This window comes from Gopherus evgoodei, chromosome 1, assembly GCF_007399415.2.
Source record: "Gopherus evgoodei ecotype Sinaloan lineage chromosome 1, rGopEvg1_v1.p, whole genome shotgun sequence".
Lineage (NCBI taxonomy): Eukaryota > Metazoa > Chordata > Testudines > Testudinidae > Gopherus > Gopherus evgoodei.
In genome coordinates, this window is record NC_044322.1 from 251,132,927 (window position 1) to 251,145,132 (window position 12,206).

General features: G+C 48.9%; 1 protein-coding gene across 1 annotated transcript in view; it reads right to left on the reverse strand.

Moving 5' to 3' along the window:
• Positions 1–12,206, reverse strand: part of CACNA1C (calcium voltage-gated channel subunit alpha1 C) — a 672,248-nt gene that overhangs the window by 146,972 nt on the left and 513,070 nt on the right. The window contains 1 exon segment of the mRNA XM_030542977.1: positions 10,269–10,359. Coding sequence (XP_030398837.1) covers positions 10,269–10,359 — 91 coding nt within the window.

Below are 12,206 nucleotides of genomic sequence, written 5' to 3' on the forward strand. Positions count from 1 at the left end.
CCTCTGGAAGAGTGAGAGGGCGACGTCTGGGCGGAGGGACCACTCGTGCGAGCGGAAGGACCTGCTCAGTCGATCCACTAGAGTGTTTCGTACTCCCGGGAGATAGGAGGCGGAAAGGTGAACGGCATGGGCTATACAAAGCTCCCAGAGACGCATCGCCTCGAGACATAGGGGAGAGGACCTGGTGCCGCCCTGCTTGTTGATGTAGAACATGGTTGTCGTGTTGTCAGTGAACACCGCGACACAACGACCTTGAAGGTGATGGACGAACGCTTGACAAGCAAGACGGACCGCTCTCAACTCCCATATGTTGATGTGGAGGTCCAGCTCCTAGGGGTCCACAGGCCCTGAGTTCTTCGGGCGCCGCAGTGCGCCCTCCAGCCCAGATCTGAGGCGTCCATCGTCAGGGATGCCGAGGGCTGGGGCGGATGGAACGGGAGCCCCGCACAGACTACGGACTGGTCCAGCCACCACCGAAGGGAGTCCAGTACCCTTTGGGGAATGGTGACAACTGTGTCCAACGAATGTCTGGCCGGCCGGTACTGCGCGATGAGCCAAGATTGAAGAGGCCTCATGCGGAGTCGGGCATATGCTGTCACGAACGTACAGGCCGCCATATGTCCCAGGAGGGCCAGACATGTTCTTAGAGAGGTCAGCAGGGCCACCTGCAAGTGCAGAATGATGGCCGACAGCGACTGGAACCTGGGCAAGGGTAGCAAGGCCCTGGCTAGGGTAGAGTTCAGAACGGCCCCGATGAACTCTATCCTCTGCGTGGGGAGCAGAGTAGACTTGTCCACGTTGATCACGAGGCCCAGGGCAGCAAAGAGGCTGCTGATCCTGCGGACGTGGTCGCGGACCTGCAGCTCCGATGTGCCCCGGATCAGCCAGTCGTCGAGGTAGGGGAACACATGAATGCGGCCGCGCCGAAGGTATGCGACGACGAGTGCCATGCATTTCATGAACACCCTTGGGGCCGTAGAGAGGCCAAATGGGAGGACCGCAAATTGATAATGTTGGCGGTTGACCACAAAGCGGAGGAAACGCCTGTGCTGGGGGGGATATGGTGATATGGAAGTAAGCATCCTGCATGTCAAGGGCGGCGTACCAGTCTCCGGGATCCAGGGATGGGATGATGGTTCCAAGGGATACCATACGGAATTTCAACTTTACCATATACTTGTTGAGTTCCCGCAGGTCGAGGATAGGCCTGAGGCCCCCCTTGGACTTGGGGATTAGAAAGTAGTGGGAATAAAACCCCTTGCCCTTCTCGCTCTCTGGAACCTCCTCTATGGCTCCCTTGACGAGGAGCGTCTGCAGCTCCTGACGGAGGAATTGCTCGTGAGAGGGGTCCCTGAAGAAGGACGAGGGTGGCGGGGGGGGGGCGATGAAAACTGCAGGTGATAACCGGCCTGCACAGTGCGCAAGACCCAACGGTCCAAAGTTATTTGGGTCCACGCCGGGAGGAAAAATGAAAGACGGTTGGAAAACTGTGGGGAAGGATCCGGAGGGGAAACTGGTACTGCGCCCTCGGCGCACCTTCAAAATGAAGGCTTGGGTCCGGGAGGGGCCTTGGCGGAGCCTTGGTTTTGCCCCGTTTGGCCACCCGACCGTCTGCGTCGGTTGTTCCTGCCGCGGCGCCTGGTGAGGTCCTGCCGTGGACGGAACTGAGGATACGGCTGACGCTGCTGTTGTTGGTTCTGCTGCCGGAATGGCCTGCGCTGTGTCGCAGGCGTATGCATCCCCAAAGACCGTATTATGACCCTATTGTCTTTAAGGTCCTTTAGTCTGGGGTCTGTTTTAGCGGAAAATAGGCCCTTGCCTTCGAAGGGGAGGTCCTGGATAGTATGTTGGAGCTCTGGCGGAAGGCCAGAGACCTGAAGCCAGGAAATGCGGCGCATCGTAAGCCCCGAGGCAAGGGTCCGAGCGGCCGAGTCCGCAGCATCTAAGGAGGCTTGTAGCGAGGTCCTCGCTACCTTTTTGCCCTCATCCAGAATGGTGGTAAACTCCTGACGGGCGTCCTGCGGTAACAGCTCTGCAAATTTTCCCGCCGCCACCCAAGAGTTAAAGGAGTAGTGGCTAAGGAGGGCCTGTTAGTTCGAGACCCTGAGCTGTAGCGCCCCCGCTGAATAGACCTTGCGGCCCAGGAGGTCCATCCGCCTCGCCTCCTTAGACTTGGGCGCCGGGGCCTCTTGACCATGGCGCTCCCTGTCGTTCACTGACTGGACCACAAGGGAGCAGGGTGTCGGGTGAACGTGCAGCTATTCATAGCCCTTCGAGGGGGCCATGTACTTCCTTTCCACTCCTCGAGCGGTCGGAGGGATGGAGGCCGGTGACTGCCAGATAGTAGCGGCGTTGGCCTGAATAGTCTTGATGAAAGGCAGGGCCACTCTGGTGAGCGCATCGGCGGAGAGGATGCTCACCACAGGGTCCTCGATTTCAGAGACCTCCTCTGCTTGAATGTCCAGGTTCTGTGCCACGCGTCGGAGGAGGTCCTGGTGTGCCCTAAGATCTAGAGGGGGAGGGCTGGAGGATGAGGTACCCGCCACTGCCTCATCAGGGGAAGACGACGAGGAAATCCCTGGCAACAGAGCGCCCACAGGGGGTTCTGTCTGGGGCTGCACCTCCATCACTGGAGGGAGCTCTGGGTCCTGGTGGCTGGACCTGTCTTCTGCTTCCAGGGAGGGAGGGGGTCTAGACACCGTTGCCTCTGGTGGCCTGCGTTCTGCCACAGGGCGGGGAGTAATATGTTGCGGACCCTGGGCTTGGCGGTACACCCATGGGGTCCAAAACCCCCACTGTTGAGGCCCTCGTTCCTGAGGTGGAGGGTCCTGAAATAGGGCCGAGTGTCTGTCCTGGTCGAGCGTATAGGCGCTCTCTGCCTGAGAGGACACGGATGGTTCCCTTGAAGGCCACGGAGGCGCTGAGCCAGTCTGATAGACCTCTCTATATGCCGATGCCGACGATCTCCTTGGTGCCGAGGATCGGTACTGCGAGCCATACCGGTGCCAGGATCGGGACTGGGAACGGCGTGGTAGTCGGTGCCGGGATCCGGATCGGGATCTGCCTCGAGGTCGGTGCCGAGAGCGGGACCGCGATCTTCGTTCAGTGCGGTGCCGGGATGGCAGTGGGGACCGGGACCTGCCACCGACGCGGTGCCGGGAGGTCGACTGGGATCGGGACCTACCACCGGCTCGGTGCCGGGAGGTCGACCGAGGAGCTGAACGCCGAGGTGAATGGCTCCTAGAGTCTCGGTGCCGGTGGTAAGAGGAGCCAGATCGGGACCGTGCAGATGCTGATCGGCTCCGCGAGTGCGACTGGTACCACCGAGGAGAACGGTGCCGGGACTGCGAGCGGCGCCCAGAGCGCGAGCGATCACGTCTCCGGGGCGATCGGTGCCTGGACTCCGGAGACAGCGCTCTCAGCATCGGTTTGCCTCTGGAGGTTACCCGTCCCGGGGGTGCCGTGGTTTGAGGCTGCGATGGCTCCGTGAGCGCTATCAAGTCCTGTGCCGAGGCAAAGGTCTCCGGCGTAGATGGGACTAACAGCTCGACCCCTGATCTCAAGGGGGAGCTAGGAGGGGCTGGACTCGACGGACCTTCCGGACCCGGAGTCGACAGCAGCCCTGCAGGCGGTGCCGCGGCCAAGGTAGGTGCCGGGTGTTCCACTCGAGCCTACCTAGATGGTGTTGCAGACTTCGAGGGTCTTGGGTCTGCTCCTGGTGCTGGGGATGGACGGTGCCGGGGAGTCTTGCCGGTGCCGGCGCGGTCCGGTGCCGGAGTAGAAGTGGCCGGTTGCGCCGCCGGTACCGGAGTCAGTGCCGCTTCCATTAGGAGAGCGCGGAGTCGTTGATCCCTCTCCTTCTTTGTGCGAGGCTTAAAGGCCTTGCATATATGACACTTCTCAATGATGTGCGATTCCCCCAGGCACTTGAGGCACGCGTCGTGGGGATCACTAGTCGGTATCGGCTTCTTGCATGCCAAGCACTGCTTGAAGCCCGGCGAACCAGGCATGAGCCCGGTGCCAGGCACCGGGAAGGGCAACGGCCCACCTGCGAACAAGTTATACAACTATATACAATAAACAACTAACTAATATACTACTTTAAACTGTCTATAAAACTATTTACAACTACGACTACGAACAGTGTACAAGAGAGCTAGGTACATGGAGGACAGCAAGCCGCACTCCACAGTTCCAGCAACCGACACGGCGGTAAGAAAGAACTGAGGAGCGGGCGGGCCGGCAGAGGTATATATCAAGTGCCATAGTGGCGCCACTCTAGGGGGCGACCTGCCGGGCCACTGGAGTTGCTAGGGTAAAAAAGTTTCCGGCAAACATGCAAGCGCGGCGCGCACACCTACCTGGAAAGGATATGAGCAATCACTCGAAGAAGAATAATCACTTCCCTTGATCTGCTGGCAGTGTTCCTACTAATGCAGCCCAATATGTTGTTAGCCTTCTTGGCAATAAGGGCACACGGTTGACTCATATCCAGCTTCTCGTCCACTGTAATCCCCAGGTCCTTTTCTACCAAACTGCTGCCTAGCCAGCCGGTCCCCAGCCCGTAGCAGGGCATGGGATTCTTTCGTCCTAAGTGCAGGACTCTGCATTGTACTTGTTGAACCTCATCGGATTTATTTTGGCCCAATCCTCCAATTTGTCTAGATCACTCTGAACCCTATCCCCACCCTCCAGCGTATCTACCTCTCCCACCAACTTAGTGTCATTAGCAAACTTGTTGAGGGTGCAATCTATCCCCAAATCTGTCCTGCTGAAATCTTAAGGTGATTTGCTATTCAAGGAGTTACACCACAGGTTGCGAAACTAGACTGGGGTTTTAGAGTCTAATGGATACTCTAGACCTGACTGTGAAGCAAGGGTGAGGGGAGTGGGGTGGTTCAGGCTAGTCACAGAGTTGGAAATGTGAAGGATCCTCCTCTATAAAGCCAATCTACTGTCCTCTATACACACATCTCAAGAGGTAACGGGCTTTGGCCATGAGTACCATTGGTCCAGGCTGTGATACTTGGGAGGGTCGTAGACAAGAAAGAGAAACAAGGGCCAAGTCTGTGCATTTTCCTACTGAACTCAGCAGTGAGTTTCTGGGCTTTTGGCAGAGATTTCTTACCATTGCTCCTGATGTGGCAGTAACCAGAGATCTTGCAGCAGCAAAGACATCTTTTCAGACATGATTTGCTTGTCAAGCCCAGAACAGCAGCAGCCGTGGCAGACAACAAACCTGCATGTGATCAGCTCTTCCCCCTTCTCCACAGACGCCTGTGCTGACTGTTCTAGGAGTTGCAAAGGAATTATTCTGCCAGCCAGAAGAGCACAAGAAAAAGCACCCAGGGAAATACACTGATGGATCAGTTGCTGCCAAGAGCTTTCATTATTTACAAGATTTTCAGGACATAGCATATTCAATTGAAAAGCCAGTGTAGCTCATTTATTTTGTTTTATTCTGGCTTTTTTGTTTTAACCCCCCCGTGGAAAACGGTTGGACTATACCAGAATTGAAAGGAAATTCTGACCAAGAAGAAAATGCCAAATGGCTGATTGATCCAATGAAAACTGATCATTTGAAGGTGTTTCTTTCTTTGAGTTCAAATGCGTCAACCCTCTACTGTAGCCTCCTGAAACATGAGTCTCAGCAAGGGGTTTTCTATAGATCAGCCACTCATACAAAAGCAAGAGCTTCATGTCACCCTATGTATTTCCAGTTGTACTGGAGGACCAGATTTCATGGATGCACCTAGTTCAAAATTCAGTTCCAGTGAGGCTAATATTAAGCATGGGTCACTACATGACCTCAGAAATCTAAGCTACAACAACATGGGCTCCAAATTAAACTTATATCTGTAGGGAATTCATATGATCTTCTGATAAAAATGCAGCATCTCAGATAAATTACTCACTGCTGGGAAGCCCTGTGACTAAGGCAGCTCCTTAATCCAAAATCCATTGCTCCTAGGTCTAGGTTTAACACCAGTTTATTTGTTGCAGAGTATCATGGGAAACGCATTTCAATACACCTTTTTAAAATAGGTTAGTCACAGCTATGGTGAGAAAGAGGTAAGGTTACGGTTACCGCTTTCAAATTTTGTCTTTGGGATAAAACTGTTATGTTACCATTCCAATGCAGATGTTATCAGTGTGAGGCAACGTCATGGTATGAGTGACGTCATGTTGGCACTGCAGAAGTTTTGGGATGCTTGTAGATGGTTCTTGATAGTCTTATCAAATTCAGAACGGTCCCAAAACCTGATATGTATTACAACTACCCTAGGCATTGTGAGCCAAACCCATCCCTGATATAACTCCATGGAATTACCCCAGCGATGAATTTGACACGGATATTTTGTTTTTGTTTTGATAAACTGGATGTAAAGCACATTAACCAAATCAAGAAATCCAAATTTAACTCTTCCTAGAACTCCTGTTGGTTCTAAGGTTAGCATCACTCCAGACAGCTCAGCTGAAGAAGGCACTTGCTCTAGGCTTAGGTACTATAGAAGATAGAGGTTTCTTTGGAGGATGAGTCACCAGGAAACTACTTCTGCTGGAGGGGTGCTCTCCTGATCTCACTGAGAACATATCTCCATGAAGTCAGGTAAGGCTGTCAAGGGAGATTTCCATTTCCAAAAGAGATGATTGGAACTGGCTTCTTGTGTTGATATTTCTGCCATTCACAGACCTTTTTTTAAGGTTCTACTACTTCATATAAGAACAGAAAGAACATCCGGTAATTCTAAGTCATCTTTAATAACATTGCTTTTCCTTTCCTTCTTCCAAGGGCACGTCTTCCTCTTGTCATAAGTACATTCTGATGGTGAGGTTGACTTGCCAAACTGACAGAGTTAAATACCCTTTAGCTGGCTGTCACTAAAAAAATCAACTTTGACTTGAAATCTCCCTACTGCTCCTGTCATGTCCAGTTGTAGTTTGCCCAGCATGATCTCTGCCCTCTGGGAAAAAATGTGCTTATAACAAGATGAAAGTGACTCATTGCCACTGAGATTTTACCAGATTTGTGGAAATGATAATTTGCCTAAAAGACAAACTGAAGCTTTACAAAGCTCATCTAGTTATTTCATTTGTGCACGCAAATTCCAGTGGAAAGATGAACTCACAAAGTTCTGCTAAAAAGTACAGGTCAGATCTTCAGATGGAGTAAATGGGCATCGCTCAATGGAAGCCAAATGAGCCAAAAAAAAAAAAGCCTGTTAGGAACTGAAGATATGGCCCTACAGACTTGTTTGAAAGATTCAGCATTCTTCGTACAAGAATTGCCCCTGTATTTTAGAACAAATTGAGCTAATCACTATTTCCCTATTATCAGGCTAAGTCCTGAAGTCCTTACTCAGCCTCTCCTCAAGGAATACACTCATTGAACTTAATAGGTCAAATTGTGAAATTCTTACATAATTTTTTACAGGCTCCATGGTGTATTTTGGCTTACATGAGGATTGAACAAGGACTTAATAGGAACTTCAGGATTTGGTACATCCTAACAATCTGAACTTCAGACTTGTTGCTGCCTGAGAGGGAGACATGAAAACTACAATAAACTAGAGATGGGCCCAAGCATCTAAAGTTGGAGAGTTTTCAGATCCAGATTATTGGTTCAGGCCCATTATTAAGACAGGAACCATTGGCAAAATGTGGAGCTCAGTCCAGATTTGAGTTTGGATTTCAAACACACTGGTGTGGCCTCTTATTATCCTGGTGGAAAGGAGCATCTTCCATTTCCCTGATGCTTGGGACAGTATCAATGGGGCCTAGAGGAACCTGCACCCAGTCGTCTTTTGGCCAAAGAAAAGTTTTCTAAGATTCTAGTCTTTTTTTGGAGGAAGGAATGTGAACCCCCTCTCCATAAAACTGTATTGGCTTCAATTTCCCACTATGTTTGAGATGTTCTCAGATATAGTGGAGAGTGGTAACTGCAGAGAGATGGCTGCATCTCCCTCCTTGATCCTCAGTTGTCCAACCCTGGTAGAATTTAGAACAGCAATGGGCCTGTCTTAATTTCTACCACAGTTGAGGATAAGGTGTAAAGGAACTTTGCTCCACCATGCACCTTCCTGTCCATGCCCAGCCCCTGGATTTCCCCTGACATGTCCTGTCCTTACACTTTGGGTAGGCGGATAGCTGGAGCAGAAAGTAGCAAAGTGGAATTTTCCACTGGTCATCTCTGGCTATTTTAGGCCCACTTTGCACCCCACAGAAACATATATCTAAGAACCTGATTACCTACAGAACTGAGTGTTAGCCTCAGTATCCTGGCCACTTTCCAATTAAGGTAATTCTACTCTAGCTGTCAGAATCCCCTCTGCAGTTTCAACGTAGGACAAGTCATCCTTCATGTCTCCTAAACCCATGAATGTGCAGTGTCTCTTGGCACTTTCAGATAGCTGTCACTTTTCACCCTGAAGGTGGTTGCACTTCAGTGCTGGAAAAGTGAACCCTACATACACAGACCATGAAAAGCTTTAGGATCCTTTGGGATGAAAAGCATGATATGAATGCACATTGTAATATTAAATTATAGGTGACTATATAGACATTATAGTACATTTGCCATTTTTATTATTATTTGTATTACGCTCATGCCTAAGGACCTCACTGTGACAAGCACTATACACTCAAAGGAAAAAAGAGACAGTCCCTGCCACAAAGAGCTCACAATCTAAGTATGCAAAAGACAACAGGTGGATGCAGCAGACGGAGGGAGCACAAGGAAAAAGGATAAATAATTTTTCATGAGGTTTGTGAGCTGGGTGATGAAAACAAACTGCACTTGCAAATAACTTTGTGCACACCAGATAAGTAATTACAGATGGTGTCAACTGCTGACCAATATTATGGGGCCTAAATTATGCTTGTATAGTATAGGTCCCAGGGAGCTTGAGGTAGATTTTTGCCTCCCTGAGTTCTCCAGTTTGCAAGGGGACTGTGCAGGCTGCACCACAGGTGTACTGGGCCTGTTCTGCAGGGCAATTGAGGTAGTGATGTCACTTATAATCCCACCTACCACTTCCTCCCTTTGGCATGACATATGCTCCAGGGTGCACACTGATGTAGCATTGTGCCTGCAGTTGTGACCAGTCCTTGTGAGAGCCATGCAAGAGGGTGAGAGAAAATGCCTTTTCCCTCTGCTTTGCACTCACACAAGGGAGTGCCATAGTCCAGCACATATTTTAAATACCTTCCAGAAATACTGTCTCACATATTTTGCATATGTGCCCAATAGATTTTATGACCCATAGCATTTTTTCTGACTGAGGTACTTCTATGTCGTCATTACCATTTTTATAAGAAGAGGTATTGTGCTATGTACAGTAATCAGAGCTTGATGTGTAGTACAAATCCCATTAGTCCTGATAAAAGCACTGTGCATTGAACTGAGAACATATCAAGAATTCTGGAATCTGGATCCATCACTTTTAAATGGACACTTTTCAAAATAAAAATATGTGGCCCAATGCTGCAACTCTTGAGGCTTGCAGGTTTGTGATCACAGATATATATTTAAATTATGTTATCTGTTTTATTAATAACACCTTAAGTAATTTAACCTGAAATAATTCTGAATATCAAAATGATTTCACATGATATATAACGTTTGCTAGCTTTTTACCTGTCACTCAGCTCATTAAATCAGACTAGTCAGTTTTACTCTTTGGTTCTCATGTGCTAGCCAGAACAATGTCATTCTGTCTGGGTATCTATCAATACAGGAGAATGTTTAATTTAAAAAAAAAAACAAAACAGTTTTCATCAACTTTAAAAAAAGTAAATTATAGGGCTTGTCTACATGCCAGAATAGCTATTACTGATTAACTCCCTGTGCAGACATTCATATTTCAGAATAAGAATATTACTTATTCTGAAAATCTTATTCTGGAATAAGTGTGTCCTCAGATGAAGTTAACCAGGAATAGTTAATCCACTTCAAATTTACACCCTACCTTATTCTGCTTTAATTTTCATTTGTATATAAGACCATGGGAACAGTTCTTTTTATAGTGCACCTGATTCTGGTCTAATTAACACTTGTGTAAATCCTAAATCCCTCCACTGAGATCAAGAGTCACTCTGGATTTACCTGACTGAGATCAGAATGTGGCCTATTAGTTTTCGTAACTCAACACGTACCATTTTCTTGTTTAAAAACCCTTAAGTTTGCATTTAAAATATTTGGACTTAACCCTTTAAATCAATCTCGCATGCAGTAAAAGCAACATCGATATCTTTATATATGTACTCACGCCAGCCTAGCACCGCAGTTTTCTCCTTCAATATCTGCTCCTGCCACATTGTCTGTGTTCACGGACTCAGTCTCACTTGTAGGCATGCTCACTGCAAAGGTCAAAGTGAAGAAAAAGCAAAGAGCTGGTGATTACTTTGCAACACATCTATTAGCAACCAATGACAATGGAAGTGCCAGCTTAGCAAAGGATTCTAAGTAGCAACATCTGAGCCTTATGCATTGCACCCTACCAAATTCATGGTCCATTTTTATCAATTTCACAGTCACAGGATTTTAAAAATAATAAATTTCATGGTTTCAGATGTTTAAATCTGAAATTTTACGGTATTGTAACCGTGGGGGTCCCGACTCAAAAGGGAGCTGTAGTGGTGGTGGGGTCGTAAGGCTATTGTAGGAGGGGGGTCACTTACTTATGAAGTGCTGCCTTCAGAGCTGGATTGCTGGAGGGTGGCTGCTGGCCAGGCACTCCACTCTGAAGGCAGCTCCACTGCCCAGCAGCAGCACAGAGATGAGGGTCACATGGTATAGGGGAAGGGCTGCCACTTTTTTGGGGACGGCAGGGCCAGCCTTATGGGTGGATGTCACGGTCAAGAGGATGCTGTGGTCATCTCTCCCCACACACAGCCAGCCCAAGACCCCCTTGACCCTGAGCACTGGACCTGGAGCCCGGAAGGGGCAGAGCTGAGGATGTCCCAGCCAGGAGCTCCTACTCTGTGCCAAACTCCAGCTGCTAGTTCTGCCGGGCTGCTGCTGGTGGCAGAGCTGCCTTCAGAGCTGGGTTCCCACTCAGCAGTTGTTGAGCTTCTTGCAGCTGGGGGAGGTTCTTGGAGGTGGGTCTGACCCGGCCCCAGTAGTAGCTCCTGCAGAGGAAGAGGAAGTCCCATCCCTTCCCATCCTGGCCAGGACTAGCAGCTGGAGCCTGGTGCAGAGTAGGAGCCTCTGGGTGTGGTGCTAGTCCTGCCCCTCCTCTACAATAGCCAGATTTCACGGGGGAGGTCAGAATTCATGGTCCGTGATGCGTTTTCCATTGTCGTGAATTTGGTAGGGTCCTACTTATGCAGTTTGCTGAGCAAGTCTGTGGCCTTATTGCATAGGTCAGGCCAGGCAGGTATAGCTTAAGTATATACACAAGTTCCCCAATCAGAAAAGAGTGGGACAAGAGCTGCTGCTCTGTTTCTTTCAGTGAATTAGTCCCTTGAAAGTTTATAAATAGGATCAATGGAAATTGGAAGGAAAATTTGGCAAAACCACCAAAGAGATTAACAGTGAAACATTTAAAAAAACGTTCCTTTATTTATGCATGGTCTACATTTTTTTAAAATTAACAACATATGTTCTGGTGAACTGAGTGCTGATGAAAAGTACCAGAGTCACAGCTCTTGTGACTGAAGTCCTCTGTTATCTGAAAAGCAGCTACAGCACAAGCAGCAGTGACGTGATCCTCCCCAGAACATCCCACTATTGTGCCTCAACCTTACACCTGGAGGAATGGGATCTCCAGGAATGAAAGAGTAGCTCAGTTTCTATGGCCCATTCAATCTTTGGTCCGATTTTCTAGAGTTTCCAACAAGGAAGCTAATGAATCCTGACTGTGGTGGAGTTTTTGTTTGAACACCTGTCAATTAAGAATGTGGCTGAGTCCACTAACTTATTATATACATGTCACTGAGCAGCCATTATATTGTAATCCACATCTACCTGATCTGTTTTTGAACAGGGGACTGACTTCCTAGAGCATTATTAATCCCCTAAACCTTTAATTCCACCAAGAGTTCATGGAACAAGACAACGCCAACTGAGTAACTGCTTGTGTCCCTTGTTTGGAGAATTAAAATACCTCCTTAGCATATATCTGACTGAGGTCGTGTGGCACAAAGGATAGCACTTCTCCCCATGTGCCTTTCCTCCCTCCCTACTTTCCAAATACACAAAATGA